Here is a 17,545-nt window from a genome sequence, read left to right on the forward strand (position 1 = left end):
TATCTATTTTGTGTTTTCTTTTATTTGTGCAAAATACATGAAACTTTACACAAAAAATATCACACACACAAAACATAGAAATTCAGCAAGACTACTTAGTAAAGCAATTGCAATAGTAATCATTAATATACTGCAATTTTTTGAACTTTTGAAAAGTCAACATACAGCACATTGACCACCATAAGAAAAAAATGCATATCTAATTATAATAGTCCTTTGTCGAGCAGCGTAATACATATGAAATATATTTTTATATGTTTGGGATTCTTTTCAATAAAGCTTGAAGAGACTTTTTTAGGAATGTCTCATTTAGCATCAGGCACCCAGAAAGGGATTGTTTCTGCAATGCACTCACCTGTGGGGGAAAAATGCAGTTTAATTTAAAAAAAATTAAAATAAGTCTGTTTTTTTAATCAATTTATTAACTTACAAGGCTGGCATATTTGGTGAGCACAGTCAACAACATTTTTGCAAAGTTGACAGATTTTTCGAACAAAGGAGCCTGGCTAATTAGATGTTCAATCAGCTGTGTGAAAAGTTCTTCATTCATGTCGGGCTGTGAAAAAAGACAGACATGTCACCAATGTCTTGCTATTCCAATATATAGACTTGCTATTACAATACATAGTAATATATTATGCTCCGCATAAACATCGACTAACCTTAGCCTCTAGCAAGCTATGTATAAAAGAAAGCAGCGTCTCACTCCACGATATTTTGAAAGTCATCCTGAAAGGGAAAGGAAGGTGTTAGAAGCAACTGCACAATAAAGCCTTGACATCTTTTGTCTTACTGAAGCACCAGCAGCTTGTAGTGAGAATCCAGACAGCCATCTATCAGTTTGTTCAGGAGCTCAACTTGGGCACTCCCTAAAATAATGACTCAAATTAAGGATGCTTCCACATGTAACCACCTTAATTAAGCCTGACTCTTCCCTTACCCAAGTTCTCTCGCTCTAGAAGCGGTTCAATCAAGGCGTGGCACATGGATCTGGTGTAGCGGCCGCCGAGTGATATAACAGCACTCACCAGGCATCTGGAGGCAGGCTCGGCGAGGGCTACAACCTGCACGCAGCGGCAACCTCCGTGAAATCCCGCACCATTGGAAGACAGCCCCGCATGAACGTACCCTCTGCAAGAGCAAACTCTTGATGAGTGTTGCTGCCGTACTAAAACTGAGGTCGGGGGACAGAGCCAAGATGCTGCTGCAAAGCTGGAGCAGCGTGTGCTCGGCTAAATCGGATAAACTCAGCTCGCAGCACAGTATTTCCACCTTTGAAAAAAGAGAGCAATATGTGTCATAAAAAGCTCCAAAAATAGAGCCTGAGATGATAATGCATACTAGATAATATATTATAAATTCAGGCAAGTGTTTGTCTTTTACTTACTTGACTAGCGTTACAGTCATTCAGCACTTTAAACACATCAAGTGAGGGGTCCCACTATAAAAGGATACAAAACAGAGTCAAATAAAATGAAATAGTGCAGTATAGAAGCGGGGTGTCCAGACTACGGCAGCCTGCAGTAAATTATAAAAATATCACTTAATATGGCCTGCAGAAGAAGCGTCAACTCTATGTTCTGTTGCAATTCTCAGTTTTAAGATGGTTAGATAGAGCTAGTAAAGAAGAAAAACATTTAATCTTATACATATTACCTCTGTCTGATGTTGAAATAATTCCTTTATCTGAAGAACTGAGACCTGAGTGAGCATGAAAATGACAACATATGCTTACTCAATAGAAACTGGTGTTAAGAAAATGAACTCAGTTGTTAGCGGTGTGCTAACGAGTGTGTTCAATAGTTCTTTTTTGACATTTGCAGAGAAATGCAAAAATTGTTGAGAATTTAAGCATTCATCTTTACCTTTATGTGTTCGGGCAGAGGATCAAGGGTGTTTTCTTTTCCTGGTGCATCTGTTTTTAATTTTTCTGCCGTCTATGAACAAACATCACATTTAGGACAAAAATGATTGATGAAAAAACATGAATAATTGAATGAATTATCATGTTTCAGTGGCAATAGACGTCCAATCTATTCGAACTAGGAGGGCTGAGCAGTCATCAGTTTAAAGGGAATGGACATCGATCGCCATCAATGAGGTGAAAAAGTGCCAAAAAAATCTTCGCCAAAGGGTAATCATATTTCACTTAGCTCACATGCACATTATACTTGAATATTGATTAATTGAAGTTATAGTTAGAGAACATTTAATTATAAAATATTGAATAGCTGCAATCCTAAACAATAACGGAATATTTCCTATAGTGACAACATGCATGTCTAATCACAAATTTCTTAATTTGCATAATAGTCACCATCTCTACCTCAGTTTGTTTAGGCAGAGGATCTTGGGAGTTCTGACGTGAAGCAACACTGTCCAAATCCTCAGCAATCTAAGAAGAAATGTTACAACCTCAATTCCCTTAATTGTGGCATTGTACATTATTTTTTTCACCTAATCCCCCCAAAATGTTGGTAAAATAATCATAACGCACAAAACTGTCTTGCTTATATTTACCTCGATATGTTCTGAGAGTGGATCGTGACCAAGGCCTTGTGTGCTGATACTCTCATTTATTTTTAATTTCTTGCTGAGATGCTGGATTTGCACATCATCGTCAATAAATACATCAAAATCCCCCTTCCTTTTCTTCTGTACTCCCGATTCCGACACGCGAGACACAGTGTGGGGTTCTTGCACCTGAACTCCTGAGCGCTCGGACCATCCTCCGGTCTCGCCACCCATTCGCCGCGACAACGCCGCTAGTCGCTCAGCGCACACTGAGCTGTAAAGGGGGTCTTCCACTGAGGAGTTCATGTTTCTTTCCAGTTGCTTCAACATTGCGGTGACCCAGGGGCTTGGACACGGCTCCTGAGCCAGACACTGGACTAGACGGAGAATGGCGGATTTGGGTAACCGCGATTGGCTCAGGTAGATGAATGTCAGCAAGTTTTGCTTGAACGCCGCTGGAAAGAGCCACACCAGGGGTTTACTAGATGTGTGAGAGAAAACAAAAGTGAGAGGTGGAAATCACAGTGACGGACAGAGCAGAGGTGGACACAAAATGCAGTAGTTTGGTGACAACCTGGGCGCTAATTATTTCAAGTATTCTCTATGGAAAATGTTACTCATGTAGTACACTAAAACCGAGTCATCCCAGAATTATATGACGCTTCAAATCCACGTACGATCGCTTCCAGCTTTTCCGAGTTAAAATAGAATGGACGTCTATTGCCGTCAACGGCAGCCAAAGAGTTGAGTGATGTGACATTTACAAAACAACATTTAATATATTTTCTCCCTTAGTTTTAATACTTTCAAATCATTTTAGTTAGTTCTTTTTAAATGACTGATTTAGGAGTGGGCAACACTGATATTACAATTGGATGTCAAATGGTGGCCGCAAAATATTGGCCCGTGGCCCGCATGTTTAAGACCACTGCCCTATAATACACCATGAATGTCGCGAAAACGTTTTAGAAAAACAAAACTCGTAATTCAAGGGTTCAAAAGCGAACTTAATACGTATTTGAGTTGTGATCAGCAACTTGGTCTTTCTTACACGGCCAGGGTCTGCTCATCCTTCCCCGTGCAGGTGACGTCGTCTCGACAGAGTGTTTCGATGAAGTCGGACAGTGATTTCTCCGGATTGGCCCTCTGCTGCCGTCTAAAAACTTCCAGTGCTCGGTGGGCACCAGAAACCCCGGAGAAGAGCAACCGGGCCAAAAGCTTCCACTGTCCGCTAAGGCGACTCAGCAAATGTCCGGCGTTCATCGCCTCAAGTGAATCGGACAACGGTGTCCATTAGCCTCACTTCATACGGAAATCCTTTCGCCGCCGCTCATACTGCGCATGTGTATATAGCTGAGTCGCCACCTAGCGGACGTTGTGTGAATAGTCACTGTTGGAGTTGTAACACGTACAATATAATACGTACACGCTACGGTACTATTGGAGTACTATGATTAGTGTGTGTTTTTAATAGGAATGCTCTCATATTGGCATAAATTGAAATATGTGAAAAATAGTGATGCCTTAAATGACCTAAATGAACCCTCAGTTTTAAAATAATGAGTGAGGCATTTTAATGAAGTTAATATATCTTTAAAAGATTGAACTAGTGACAGGGTCGGTTGATTTGACAAGCCACAAACTGAAATCAAACATGACTTATTTGACTGCGTCATTAAATTTTTTAAATGTGCTTCCTTCCTGTTGATCCCCCCCCCCCCCCCCCCCCCCAAGTAGGAATAGAAGAGTACAAACGTCCTTTATAGTGAGACAAAGTTTATTTTCAATGTAAGAGTACAATTTTTTCCTTTATTTTTTTTAAAAGAAATGGTTAAAAAAAAAAAGACATTTCAACAATTGTCAAAATGAGGTTAGAGTTTCATCAAGGTATATTGAGGCAGGAATATTAAGAACATCAACCAGAGACAGTAAACTTTTTAAATTTTCTCGATAAAAGGCCCAACCAAACGACACTTAAAATATTCATTTTCTGTCACTCTTTTGAACAGTTAAATCCAACTGGAGAGGCATAGAGAAATACACAAGATGCCACGAATGTTTGAATAGCTAGAGCTGCGGAGGGAAAAAAAGGAGACTGTGAAACATAGCCTTCAAATTTGTTTGAATCATCTTGTCAAACAGTTTACAGCTAGAACACTGTCATTTGAGCAATGTTTTATTTCTAGCTGTCCACTGCAGCAGGTCAATTCAGTCGTTTCTCTCTGGTTGAGGAATAGCAGGTCCGTCGCGTGACCTACTAAAAGGGCCGAGCCTTGCCAACTCCAAAATTATACCTGTTGATCCAAGCGGGACAGTCGCATCATAACACAGCCACAATGTCTTGTGGAGACAACTCACTCTGCCCTGTCAAAATTGCACGGGAGGTCTAACGGGGCTCAGAAGCCATACTCTGCTAATAAAAAAGGAAGGTATTTGTCATTGTCGTCGTCATCATCATCCTCGTCGGAATGAAGAAGAGTCATGGCTATGAAGAAATTTAGCAGACCGTCATAATCTTCGTCCTCATCGTCGTCGTCCTCGTCGTCATCCTCGTCCTCGTCATCCTCTTCTTCTTCCTCCTCTTCCTCCTCGTCCTCGTCTGTATTACACTGGTGGGCGAGACCACGAGTAAAAGCCAAGTCCAAAAGTGGGTGAAGAATTGAGCAAATCCTACTACGTACCAGGAATGATCTGCGGCGCGTGGACCTGACGTGTCGGTAGAGGCAATCCGCCTCAAAGGGGCAGCATTTGTATTGCGCATAGTAACTGCAGCTTCGCTTGCTATAGGACAGAAAGCAAGGAAAACTAACATTATACAGAATCAAGGAGGGCATACCACATGGTCATCAAGCCAAGTTTCTATGGGCTGTGTGTGCTACAATATATTTCACGTTAGGCCATTTCAGCACTCTTGAAGAAAATATGGGAGTAAGCTGCCCTGCCCATCAGTATATTTCAGTGTTGCTCATTATCTGAAAGTGGCCTATGGACACTGTACTAGGAAGAGTAGCTCAATAATTATACTTCCAACCTTAATTAAAATTTAGCTTTGGAGAGTGTCAGAAATTCATGGATCAATGGCAACATTATTTCAAAAGCCCACCTGAATTTTTCTTTGAAGTCTGCTATTAGACGCTCCTTTGCTTGACCTTCCACCCAGTACTTGTTGGGCACATAGAAGGCTGATCTCACCCTGCACTGTGGGCAGGTCCTGTGCATAGGAGTACAGTTGTGAGCTCACAAAGACGATTAGACATGTTCACATCTCGAATTTGAAACCTACTTGACGACATCGGACCCGAGGTTTCTGGTTTTCCTCCAAGTCATGATGCACTCTAGGCAGAAGGCATGAGTGCAGTTTGGCAAAATTCCAAACACCCGGTTTCTGCGATCCATCTTCTCATACACCTTGTCCATGCATATGCCACAGATAACATCGCGACTCTGGAGAATGGCCTCCGTCTCCTCGGCGCACGAGGCGGCTGCAGAAGCACCGGCTGCTTCCGTGCCACTCGGAATGCTTACCTGCCCAAAAATGATTAAATCAGCTTGATTATTGGTTTTGCACAAATGTAATAAAATAAATAAAAAATAAGCCCAATACAAACCTCTTTATCACATGCACCTACACAAAACTGTTCAGAGCTCTTAACAGACACTCGCGAAACAGCACCTGTTTAAAAATAAAAAAGGGGTCATTCATGCCACTGCATTTCAATGACAATTAAGTTTCAATAAACTGATGTAAGACTTCCAAGTTTACCCATCCAATTTGGTTTATTTTTTATTATTTTTTGAGGAAAGCCAAGTTTATCTAGAGGTTGGCTTTCTCACTTCCCTAGTGAAGTCACTGCTGTGCTCTTGGGGTCTTTTTTGTATTTCGGACACCCCTAGGAAGGTTCACCTATGGGTCCTCGTTTTCTTCATTTGTGGATAAAGATTCAAAACGGAGTTGTAGGATTTAGAAAAGCTGTTCTTTCCAGACTGACAAATATCAGAATTTCTTGTGGAGATGTTTCGATTTCCCCAAACCACCATTTAAAAACTGCATTTTGGGTTAAGGTTATCTTTGCCTGAAATCAGTTTGAGGACAAACGCGAGTAAACTACTTGTTCATGGGAAAGCTATTTTTGCAACCAGGACTGATTTGAAATCTTCTGTGAATATATATTATTTTTACATGAACATGACAACTTGTCAAGGAAGACCTGTGTTGCTGCTACAGCAGAAACTTTTAAGGCACTCACCTTGTAACCGTTTCGCAGAATTACGGGTCCTGCCTTCTGTGACAGATGAAGAGATGACCGAGGGGTTTGAAATGGCACTTTGCAGTCTTGGCGACTCATTTGCTTGTATGAAAGCAAAAGTGTCAGAAGCCCTTTGGTCAGCTGGGCCTTCAGCCACAATGGATGCGGAGGAAGAAGTGGCAGAGTAGGATGAGGAGGAGGATGTGGAGGGCGAGGCTGCTGGTACAGGCATTCTTCGACCACCAATATTTGGACCACCTTCAGGTTGGCGGAGATGGATGTACCTAGTTGGCAAAAACAACTACTGAGCAATCTAATGTCCATTTTTGGCATGGGACTAAAAAGCATGTTACCTGCAGCGGTCACCATACCAGCATGCACCTTTCTGGAAGTAGCGACATATTTGGGGTGGTGGTGTAGTAGGCAACTCGTGTCGATAATGGCATCTGGAGCCATACCTGCATGAGCCATTCAAATAATGCCTGCAAGAAAGGAATTTGCTTGGCTATTCATGCACCATTTTGACATCCCATTTTGCATGTGAATCTGCATACATGTTATTTCCTTAGCTAGCCAATAACTATTGCATAAATTAAGTGACCCAAAGACCCATTGTCTATTGTATATAACCAGGAAATATGTTTAGTAGCAAATCAATTAGGTCAGTGGCAAATACACCAGTGTTTTTGCTACCGAAACTCTTAGCACGTTGTGTTTTTGCTGCTTTTCTGTCTTAATGATTTGGTGATTCTTAATGATCCCATTGACTTTGATTTGCTTTGTACTTTGTGCTTTTTGCTTTTGCTTTGTTATTCTGCAGCCTTTGACTGTACTGTCTAACTTATAACTATGCCTTTTCTTGCTACTGTCACAATGAAATTTCCCGAATACGGGATGAATAAAGTTATCCAATCCAATAGTTTACGGCAAGATACTGCAACGGTGATGCAGCGCAATGAGTATCATAGGAATTGGTCAGTTTTCAGCTTGTACTAGCACATTGCTGCTCATTTCCTTCAGTCGGCCATTAATAATAGTAATGTAAACCATGATCAGATCGGATGCAATTACTTTAATGAGTGAGGATTAAATACTGTTAAATCAGAACAAAGATTAGATCTTTGAGCGTGAAGAGTGAAAACAGTTGATATTCACTTCCATGTTAGTCCAATGGTCCATGAGGGTCAATAATGGAAACAGGCACTTTAATAAACAGCGCTGTGTGACTGTCAATGGATACAAACAATGGCTGTTATCACATTGAGGGTCCCAGATTGGGAGAGAGGCAAACTTTATATGGAGGAGGATAAGGGGTATTTTCATACACACCCCCTCCCCTCTAAGCGCTATCGACAATGACAAACCTCCAATCATGCGGCATCTTTAATCTTTCTAGTGTACCTTTAAAATAAATGGTCACTAATCCAATCTATTTGAACTGGCAGCGAATGAAAAATTCACTTGCTCCCATCTCTCCTAGCTCAAATAAGTAGGACGCCTGTCTACGTCAATGAAAGCCAATGAGCTAAGCAAAAACAATGACGTCTCGCCAACTCTAGTACATAAACAGATTTGTTGAGGAAACTGGAATGAAAACAAAAATTTAATTTTAAACAAATCAAGAACGGCGGCCCTGTGGAACAAGTGGTAGCGGGTTGGCCTTAGAGCTGTGGGGTCCTGGGTTCAAATCCAGGTCACATCCACCTGTGTATAGTTTGCATGGGGGCCTGTGCGGGTTTGCTCCGGGTACACCGGTTTCCTCCCACATTCCAAAAACATGCATGGTAGGCTCATTGGACAGTCTAAATTGGCCCTAGGTATGGGTGCGAGTGTGTATGGTTGTGCCCTGCGATCGGCTGGCCACCGATTCAGGGTGACCCCCGCCTCTGGCCCGGAGTCAGCTGGGATAGGCTCCAACACCCCCGCGACCCTATTGAGGATAAAGCAGTTCAGAAAACGAGACAAATCAAGAAACATTCTAATCCCAAATGACCCCAACCTTTATGACAAGCCAATGCGTCACATTCAAGGTCGACCAACCCACGTTGCCACTACGATTTTGCCAGACGTGTACAAGTAAAAAAAAAAAAAAAAAAGATAAAAACTATCACTCGGTTCTTAACCCATGTGGAAAGTCTACGATTCACCACGTATTTCACTTGTGCCTTGAAATGTTGCAGTTACGTGTTGGCTCTTGACCGCCAAAATAACAAAAACAAGATTTTCTGAGGAAATACAAACTCAAAACAGGCAAACACAATGGCTAGCTTGCTTTGTTTATGTACCGTGGACTTCACCCCACGCGTCTAGCACTTCCTCCATAGTTGCCTATCCTAAAGATTCAGCCAAAAGAAAAGTTATTGTGTTCAGGCTACTGAAAACCAAACAACGTTGTTGTGCATTCAAATGGAAAAAACCTAAACAACCACCGAGACTTTAGCTAGCCCTCTTGACAACAAAGTATCAAGTCCCCAAACTTTTTGGCTTCCGCCTTCATTCGAGACGGAACAATGTCCTTTTATTCTGCGTCGGCGGTTGTCGACTCGTGAAAGTTAACGACACCGCCGTGACATTTGTACAATGTTGTCTTACCTACAGATACCGCCATTGCGGGCTGAATAGGAGCGGTCCATGTCCGCTGCCGCCCGACGTGCTTATGCTTGGTCGTGTGTGTGCTGCTAATGCTGTAAATGCGGAACCGTTACACGTCCGACCTCTTAATATTACAATAACCGACAGCCGGTCTCTCTTCGCCAATTAACGGAGCGACGAGCCAATAAAAACGTGACGTCAACCCTTGATCGTCACCCTTCTCAATCTCAACTCTCTACTGTGTATTACTACCTTTTATCTCTAAAAATAGCACAGGTAACTTTTTTTCTCGGTTGCATGATTTGTAATTTATTTCAGTTTTGTTTTCCACGCAATCTGGATTTTAAAAAAAATATTGGTATTTTATAGATTATTAGAATATTTTCATCGACAATTCGTTTAACTTCTCAGTCAGTCCCTTCTAAAGTTGTATTTTTTTAAAAATCATTGTCATTATGTGTATTTGATTAGATTTCGTTAGTAACTGGCGGCCATCTTAAAGCAGTATGTATAAACTTCTGTCACCACTAAAACACATTCTATATATATGATAACCTGTATCTTCAGTTGCCTAAATCATGCCGGGTACTATTTTGCTACATTATTTTATATTTGCCAGTCATATGTTAAAAAAATATCGCTCTGCAATAATTCTGCATTACATTAAACCGTGATTTACAACAACAAAAATACTAAAGCTTACAGAAAACAGGCTGAAAGCAAACTACGACCGCTCAGTTTTGCTTCTGAAATGTCCCATCATCCCAGAACTGCAACAACAATTAAATGCCTCAAACATTCCAACCAAATTTCATTCTGATCTTACCACACATAACAGAGATATTGCATTGGTTACATTATGATCAATTCTGGTAAAACTTTTTGGCACGTTAGAGACAGGCAGAGGTAGATCACAATAACTTCCCGGGCACTTTTTTTTCTTCCTCCAAACATGTCAAGCACACCTTAGTTCACCTGTTTGACCACCATTGAAATGCATTTTTAAGGTTTAAGGCAAAAGTGCTGCCACTAGACAGCGGAATCTTATCCTGAAATAGAGGTAGAATAAATGAACGATGTCAGGAAAAGGAAATGACAACTGAGAAGAAATTACTAATTACTACAAGAAAACTGCCTTCTAAAAAAAAAAGTAGAATAATACCCGCTGTACTCTTTTCGTAAAAGTATGAGCATATTCTAGCACGGAAGGAAAAGTTGGTTATTAGTTGATGGCATGTTTCATTAATGAAGCAGAAAGGTAAGAAATAACTAAAGCCTGATACATACAATGACGTAACAAAGTTCATGTTTGACAATCATGATCAACAATTACAAATAATTAGACATAACAAGAAAGAACTAGATACTAAGAACATTATGTGTCCAGGTCAGATTTTTGATGTATTGCATAATATGGCTAAATGGCCTGGCTGTCTTTATAGCCTATGATTTTTATTGCACAGGCACCTGCGCTGTGTGGGATCCACACAGCAACATGTTGAAAGTGAAGGTCACTCACTAGAGATAAGGATGTAAACAAAAAGTAACCTGCACGTCGTCCTCTTTGTCCAATTGCTTTACTCTGAAACACTGTTGTCTTAATGCACCATGCCCACACTGATGGCTCTTCTCCACAGCACCACACAAGTATGTGTACATGTAACAAGAAATGTTTCCCCTATTTACCAGGGAGCAGCTTCAGCAATATTCATAAACTTCTCTTATATGATTTGACCTTGGTGGAAAAGAGAGGATCTATTCTGCACCCGACATACACCTAGCTGCTACACAACCATGACCTCAATCGGAACAGTGTTTCACTGAACCCAGTGTATTTGTTGTGAATTCCGTGTGTAACAGTATTCTGAGCCATTTAATACATGTCTTTGTAGATCTCCTGCAGAAGAGGGTGAAGCGAGGTCTCTGACTCTGTCTTTTTAATCTTCTGAACAAGCTGAACATTCTCCGTGACCAACTGGCGAAGGTCAGCCATCTTCTGCAGCAGCTTGGGGAAGAGGTAGACTGAGTCTGAGTGGTTCGCCTGCAGGTGGAGGTCCAAGGCCTGCAGAATGTTGTCCTGGCTCTGCTCTACCTGCTTCACATTCATCAAGCCAGGGCGATCTGGAGAAACAAAAGTGTCAGTCACATTTGAGCAGGGAGCACAGAGATGTTTCTTCGTACCTCCACACAGGATGATGGCGGCCACGAAGAGAGCCAGGTCACTGTCGTCCAATTCCAGAGCATTGAACTTGACCGCAAACTCAAACTTGGGTTCCATAATCTCACTAAATGGCTTCCTCAAGCTGCGAAGAAATTCCCGGGTCACAAAGCCTTTACCGTTGGCTACCAGGAGTCCATCTTTGTTCATGAGAGATGGCAACATTGCAAAAATAGCCTCGTGCACGCCATATTTCAACAACGTCACCTACAGGTAAAAGACAGACAAACCCACACCCATGACATCCTTCATTCCACATCCGCACATCGCCGATCGTGATAAAACCAAGCAGAGACCGACCTGGTCGTTCAGGAAGAGGTCGACAAACCCTGGAATGCTCTTGGCAAACTCGGTCAGCTCGCGCACCGTCTCCACTGTGGTGCACTGACAGCGGTAGAAAACGTGCACCCCGATCTCTTTGGTCAGGGGAGCGCCTGGAAGCAATTGGCTCCACACCAAACCACTCTCGGCCTTCCAGAGGGTGTCCACGTCGTATATCACAAATGGCTGACATTGAGACGAGAGACAAGTGTCAAGACAATCGGGATGCAGTACCTTGAAAATTACACAATATTCTCACAGAATTAGTAGGTGGGAAAAATACACCAAAGCTTTAACTAGTATTTTAGGAGTTAGAGCCAGCATTGTGCATGTAATATCTATGGCAGACACAAGACCTAATTATAGCTAAAATCAAACAGACTTGTGTGGCAGATTACGCTTTGTGTGTCTTGTGTGCATGCATGGCTAATAACTATGTGCTCTAAAATTGCCACATCTGGTTCATTAGAGATGCACTTTCAAGGTGCAGTCATAGCGAGCCAACTCCAAGTAAAACCTGCATTGGCTAACTAACCACCAATGCAAACAACGACTCAAATTGTGATGTCACCCCATTGCAAATCCAGATACTGCTGACTTTTTCTTTATCACTTCCCCTTGAGCTTCATCATACCTGAAGTTGCAATTCAAATACCATTATCTTGAGTTAAGAGCCATCAGACCAACAAAAAGGTTAGCCGGCTCTTGACTCAAGTTACCTCAGTGTAGGAACTGTTTGGAAAGTCAAATGGATGTTGAACTAGTATCACACACTGGCTCCAGTTGTCCAGTCACAAGGCACTACATACAAACTAGGTACGTCCGATTGATACATAGAAAAGAATATTACTGAAGTGCTGCTGGTTTTGCCCATCAGGATGCTGCGGGCCCTCTTCTTCGTCATACTGAGGTTCTTCAAGTAGGCTGTGTTGACTTGCTTAGCCAAAGTCTTCAAGTCGAAGCCACCCGGTTTGCTGAGGTTAAGCTCCTCTGCAAGCAGGCCCGCCACTAACTTCTTTCTTTCTGCCTCAGGCATGCGGCCATATCTAATTGCTGTTAAAAAAAAGACACGTTCTAACATGACTTGACACTTATAAGTTGAGTTATAAAATCTTAACACATGCTAGTGGGCAAAGGTGAAAGACAAAAGGTTGCAGGGCAGGTTTTAGGATGCTGTTACTATTCATTTTGAAGGTCTTGCTTTTCATGAGCCTTTTTTTAAATAAAATGATGGCGGCATATGCACGGAAAGTAAGGTGAAATTAGCACACACACTGCAAACGATACTGACTGCCACATTGAGATGATGGCAAGTGTTCACATGAATGACTGAGGACAAAATAATGTTGCTTTTGTCAACTCAATGTCACAATGTTTGTTTTGCTCAGGTTGTACTTCCTATTTTGCTTACCTAGCCATTGGCTTGACATGGCTGTCAGTTGATATCGTGTTGTGTTTAACATTACTTTTGGTAGGTTGCTCCTTCCCGCATTCCAGACCCTTGAGCCAACGTCTAATACGTAGTTTTTTGTAGCTAACTGGCTACACTGAGCTAGCAGTAGCATGTCGACATGACAACTGCAGTATCTCCTCTAACTGAAGTTCCAATGTTAAAGGAGTTATAAATGTACCTTAATCAAAAAGGAATTAGTCCATTATCAAATAACTCGGACAACCTGCTCACTCACTCACCATCGTGAGACATTCCCAAAGAAAGGCACTTCTGGAAACGACAATACTGGCACTTGTTGCGATTCTTCTTTTGAATCTTGCAAGAACGTTCGCAGCGCTCGTATTCCAATTTCATGCGCACGGTTCTTCTAAAAAAGCCCTGAGTTGGGATGGGGAAAGAAAAACAAACTCACTAAATAGTGCTTTGATTTTTTTTTCGAGAGGCCGACACACACAGGGCGGTGCGTTACCTTACAACCCTCACAAGCGTGTACTCCGTAATGGAAGCCTGATGCCTTGTCCCCGCAAACTTTACACTCCACGCTGATACCAGATGTTGCGCTGTCTTCTCGGCCCAGACGCAGCTGCTCGGACAGCGAGGGCGACGGCGTGTGGGAAAGGTCTGCTCAGGGAAAAGCACCAATAGTACGGCACTTCGGCCGCTGCGAACGTAACGGGAGTTGAAGGAGGGGACGTCTCACCGGTGTAGCTTGATGCTGCACTGCTGTGATTGTTTTCTTCCGCACTCTTTCTTCTCTCCCGCTCACCTCGCTCACCGGACGCGTTCTCTAGCTCGTTGTCCTCGCCGTTGCTCTCGGGGCCTTTAGATTCATCAAGATCGGCGTGTTCCGACACGCTTGTGCCCTCGCAGCTGTCCGAGCCGTGGGATTCACTCCGGGATGTTGACCACCTGACATCGGTCGTATCCGGTGGTGAACCTGGCTGGCGGTAGCCGTTTACCCTGTTCAGCTCAGGAGAAGTTTCCTGCAAGTCCTCCATGGTTATTTTTGAAGCGCACTGAGTGGGCCTCCCTCTTGTCACGTTGCTGTCATGGCCCGCTAGGTGAGAAGTTGATAATGTAGATTACATTCAGATCCATATTCCCTTCAAATACTATACAACACCCATCTATTTAGCAGGCCAAAATACTATATAAAAATACTTTAGTATGGCCACTTTACATAAGCAATGAATTGGGCAGGAATACTTTTTTCCTCTGCATTGGAGCATTTTCCAAACCAACGGTACACAGTAAGAAATGTCCATTTGTAGAGTGATGTGCTCAAATGTGACATTATGGACAACATCAAGCCAATATGAGAATTTATTTCAAACAAGCCAGAGCAATAGCTGTTGATTGAATCTTTATTTGCTGAAAGTGGGGGTATGCTAAAGAAAAGATTTATGTTCCACCACTTTAATCAAATATCGACTTGAAGGAATAAACAACTGCAACATGGTAAAAAATGGTCAAACAAGCAAATCGACTTGAAGTTACAGTCAAGACATGTCCAATTCTGTATTGTTTTTCATTTTTGGGATTTTAAAAAAACTTTTTCAGTGTACTTTTAAATGACTTATTTTGGATTGAGCTATTTTATAGTTTTCATTTGTTGCAGCGTGGCTCTATTATTTCATTTAAAGTCAATTGACTGCGGTAGAGAAGTTCTGAACAAACTATCAAATGAAATTTCTCAATTTGAAATCATTTGAGAATTGAACTCCACATTTCCAAGAAAAAGGCAGCAGGTGCACTGTGGGTGGGAAGTTCAGTATGTCCCCTGCTATCTTTAAACCTTGTGCACTTGTGTTTTTCTGGAGCCACCTATATTGTTTGCTTGGCTTTCATGCAAGGGTGAACCGTGTACAAAGGGACATGGTGCATGCACTGTGTACACACAGTGAGCTGCTGTGTTGATCTCAGGACCGAGTGTAAGTTTGGGGTCTTTTGGTGGTTGGGGGTGGGGGAGTTGACTGCCCTCTAGTGGAAAAAACCTCTGAAACCTTACGTTGCCTATTGGTGATAAGATAAACCTTAAGTATACGCTTACTGGAAGTGACTTGCTTATTACGATAGTAACGTGTTGTTCCCACAAAACACATTTGCCCACTATCGAATTGATGAACAATCCGGTGGCGATACGGCGATATATTCGGATAATCGTTACATCCCTGCTAGGCAACTAGCGATTTGCTGCATTTAGGGAAAATCAAGCGAATAAACTAAACAAACGCTGTAGTTAATTCGGAGTTTCGGGACTCGGGTCGACATGCTAACTTAGCAAGTTAGCTTCTAACCTTGATAGGCACTAGTGTGTTAGCGTGGTTGACCCACTTCCCGTGGGTGCCTTTAAACGCCGACATGCCAATAATCACTTACCTCTTTTCAAAGTGCTGCTGCTTCACTGGCTGACGCCGCAGCGACCAAGCTGTACAGCGGGCGCGTGTAGAAGACAGTTCCGATTTAAGCTCGGGAAATCGATCGACTCGGATGTTGACAAGTTGTTTGAAGCCAGCAGCAGCCGCAGCAGGAGTTATACTCACTAGCCGCACAAGCTAACGTCAATCGTCGATCCCAAAACCCGGGCCTTCCATCTTCATTGGAGAAGCGGCCACAATGACCCGATGAGTGGTGTCCGAAAGGCTAAGAAAAGCACACGAACACCTTGACGGGCAACCATATCACCGGCCCGTGTCGGTCAAGTTAGGCGATAATCCCCCACTGACTGTCTCCTTGTTGTTCCCAGTTTTACTTTGCTCTACCCTCTCATACAGGGGTGCGTTTGAAAAAGTAGTCCGTCACACTCCGGACCGTTCATAGACGCGAAGGGCTATTGGAATGGAATAAGCTTCTATTGAGGAGAGTTGAGCCAGACTTCATTTTCGAACGCTCCCGAGTACCGCCCACTACCTGACGTCACATGCCAGGAAGCCGCTGTCCCTAAACAACAACAATCCAAAAAAAATATCCATGAAACACACTCTTATTTGAACCCTTACAAGGACGGTGGTCACTACAGTGGCTAGGTATTCAAAAGTTGACAGATAAGAGCTTTATTAAACAAGTGACTATTTTGGTCATTAAAAAACCCTGGAATATTCATTCATTCATTTTCTGTACCGCTTTATCTTCATTAGGTTCGCGGGGGGTGCTGGAGCCTATCCCAGCTGACTCCGGGCCAGAGGCGGGGGACACCCTGAATCGGTGTCTAGCCAATGGCAGGGCACGAGGAGACGGACAACCATTCACTCTCACACCCCAAAAAAATCAATGAAGTTCATCAGTTTTAAATTTAAATATCTTGTTTTTGTAGTGTGTTTGATGGAATATATGTTGAAAAATATGCAAATCTCATTAGGTTCTTATACGTTTTCCATTCGGTGTTAGACCTACCTCATCAGGGACCATCACCAAAGGGTACTTGTCCTCCGACAGAAAGTTAAAAAGGCACCAAAGCCGAAATGCATCCTGCTCAGCCAAAACTGTGATTGAATCCCTCTTAGGCTTGTAGTTTTTCTTGGCCGTAAGGGTCCAACACAGCTCATCCACATCTTCCTTGTTGAATGAACCTTCAACTACCTACAAAAATACATACTGCTATCACCAAAATATATGTGATGGAGTTACTGCTGTGACCAGAATGTCAAGCAAGATAATAGTCGAATGATTTGCTGCCAAAACACAACTTTCATTTCAGAAAATCTCATTCAATTAGGTATCTTATAAGAGCTTTATTAAACAAGTGACTATTTTGGTCATTAAAAAACCCTGGAATATTCATTCATTCATTTTCTGTACCGCTTTATCTTCATTAGGTTTGCGGGGGGTGCTGGAGCCTATCCCAGCTGACTCCGGGCCAGAGGCGGGGGACACCCTAAATCGGTGGCCAGCCAATTGCAGGACACAAGGAGACAAACAACCATTCACGCTCACACTCGTACCTAGGGGCAATGTAGAGTGTCCAATCAGCCTACCTTGCATGTTTTTGGAATGTGGGAGGAAACCACAGTACCCGGAGAAAACCAATGCAGGCCCGGGGAGAACATGCAAACTCATACCTGTCAACCTCTGCCGATAACTGCCCTTATAAATGATTATGATTACCCTTACAACCCCCCCCAAAAAACCTTACAAACACCGTACGACTCGTACGGTGTTTGTAAGGTTTTTTGGGGGTTTGTAAGGGGAATCATAATCATG

The 17,545-nt window shown here is 42.5% G+C and overlaps 3 protein-coding genes across 3 annotated transcripts; all 3 read right to left on the reverse strand.

Moving 5' to 3' along the window:
- Positions 1 to 56: 56 nt before the first annotated feature.
- On the reverse strand, positions 57 to 3,863 carry fance (FA complementation group E). The gene is made up of 12 exons (XM_077595409.1): positions 3,566 to 3,863; positions 2,521 to 2,995; positions 2,327 to 2,395; positions 1,866 to 1,937; positions 1,657 to 1,701; positions 1,388 to 1,441; positions 1,129 to 1,272; positions 941 to 1,064; positions 794 to 869; positions 663 to 729; positions 431 to 556; positions 57 to 355 (listed from the first exon to the last, which is right to left on the reverse strand). The coding sequence occupies exons 1-12, from the start codon at positions 3,775 to 3,777 to the stop codon at positions 251 to 253; spliced, it is 1,569 nt and encodes a 522-aa protein (XP_077451535.1). The 5' UTR covers positions 3,778 to 3,863; the 3' UTR covers positions 57 to 250.
- Positions 3,864 to 4,270: 407 nt separating this feature from the next.
- Positions 4,271 to 9,582, reverse strand: mkrn4 (makorin, ring finger protein, 4). Its single transcript, XM_077600375.1, has 8 exons — positions 9,354 to 9,582; positions 7,115 to 7,243; positions 6,762 to 7,045; positions 6,123 to 6,187; positions 5,798 to 6,039; positions 5,618 to 5,725; positions 5,196 to 5,295; positions 4,271 to 5,123 (listed from the first exon to the last, which is right to left on the reverse strand). Exons 1-8 carry the CDS (start codon positions 9,392 to 9,394, stop codon positions 4,911 to 4,913), a joined length of 1,182 nt encoding a protein of 393 aa, XP_077456501.1. The 5' UTR covers positions 9,395 to 9,582; the 3' UTR covers positions 4,271 to 4,910.
- Positions 9,583 to 10,140: 558 nt separating this feature from the next.
- On the reverse strand, positions 10,141 to 16,239 carry ppardb (peroxisome proliferator-activated receptor delta b). Its single transcript, XM_077600362.1, has 8 exons — positions 15,725 to 16,239; positions 14,046 to 14,402; positions 13,815 to 13,966; positions 13,585 to 13,723; positions 12,743 to 12,945; positions 11,872 to 12,078; positions 11,535 to 11,778; positions 10,141 to 11,474 (listed from the first exon to the last, which is right to left on the reverse strand). Exons 2-8 carry the CDS (start codon positions 14,341 to 14,343, stop codon positions 11,227 to 11,229), a joined length of 1,491 nt encoding a protein of 496 aa, XP_077456488.1. The 5' UTR covers positions 14,344 to 14,402; positions 15,725 to 16,239; the 3' UTR covers positions 10,141 to 11,226.
- Positions 16,240 to 17,545: the final 1,306 nt, after the last annotated feature.

The sequence above is a fragment of the Stigmatopora argus genome, chromosome 1, assembly GCF_051989625.1.
Source record: "Stigmatopora argus isolate UIUO_Sarg chromosome 1, RoL_Sarg_1.0, whole genome shotgun sequence".
In the NCBI taxonomy this organism is placed as follows: domain Eukaryota; kingdom Metazoa; phylum Chordata; class Actinopteri; order Syngnathiformes; family Syngnathidae; genus Stigmatopora; species Stigmatopora argus.

Excerpts from the sequence above, each read along its gene's own strand:
- ppardb (XM_077600362.1), bottom strand. The coding sequence starts at position 14,343 with ATGGAGGACTTGCAGGAAACTTCTCCTGAGCTGAACAGGGTAAACGGC. Across the intron at positions 13,967-14,045 it reads TGCAGCATCAAGCTACACCG|ACCTTTCCCACACGCCGTCG; the intron begins GTGAGACGTCCC and ends TTCCCTGAGCAG. Across the intron at positions 13,724-13,814 it reads ACGCTTGTGAGGGTTGTAAG|GGCTTTTTTAGAAGAACCGT; the intron begins GTAACGCACCGC and ends ATCCCAACTCAG.
- mkrn4 (XM_077600375.1), bottom strand. The coding sequence starts at position 9,394 with ATGGACCGCTCCTATTCAGCCCGCAATGGCGGTATCTGTAG. Across the intron at positions 7,244-9,353 it reads CGCAATGGCGGTATCTGTAG|GCATTATTTGAATGGCTCAT; the intron begins GTAAGACAACAT and ends CCTTTCTTGCAG. Across the intron at positions 5,124-5,195 it reads CGCGCCGCAGATCATTCCTG|TGTAATACAGACGAGGACGA; the intron begins GTACGTAGTAGG and ends CTCGCCCACCAG.
- fance (XM_077595409.1), bottom strand. The coding sequence starts at position 3,777 with ATGAACGCCGGACATTTGCTGAGTCGCCTTAGCGGACAGTGGAAGCTT. Across the intron at positions 2,396-2,520 it reads CACTCTCAGAACATATCGAG|ATTGCTGAGGATTTGGACAG; the intron begins GTAAATATAAGC and ends ATTTCTTCTTAG. Across the intron at positions 730-793 it reads TACAAGCTGCTGGTGCTTCA|GATGACTTTCAAAATATCGT; the intron begins GTAAGACAAAAG and ends TTTCCCTTTCAG.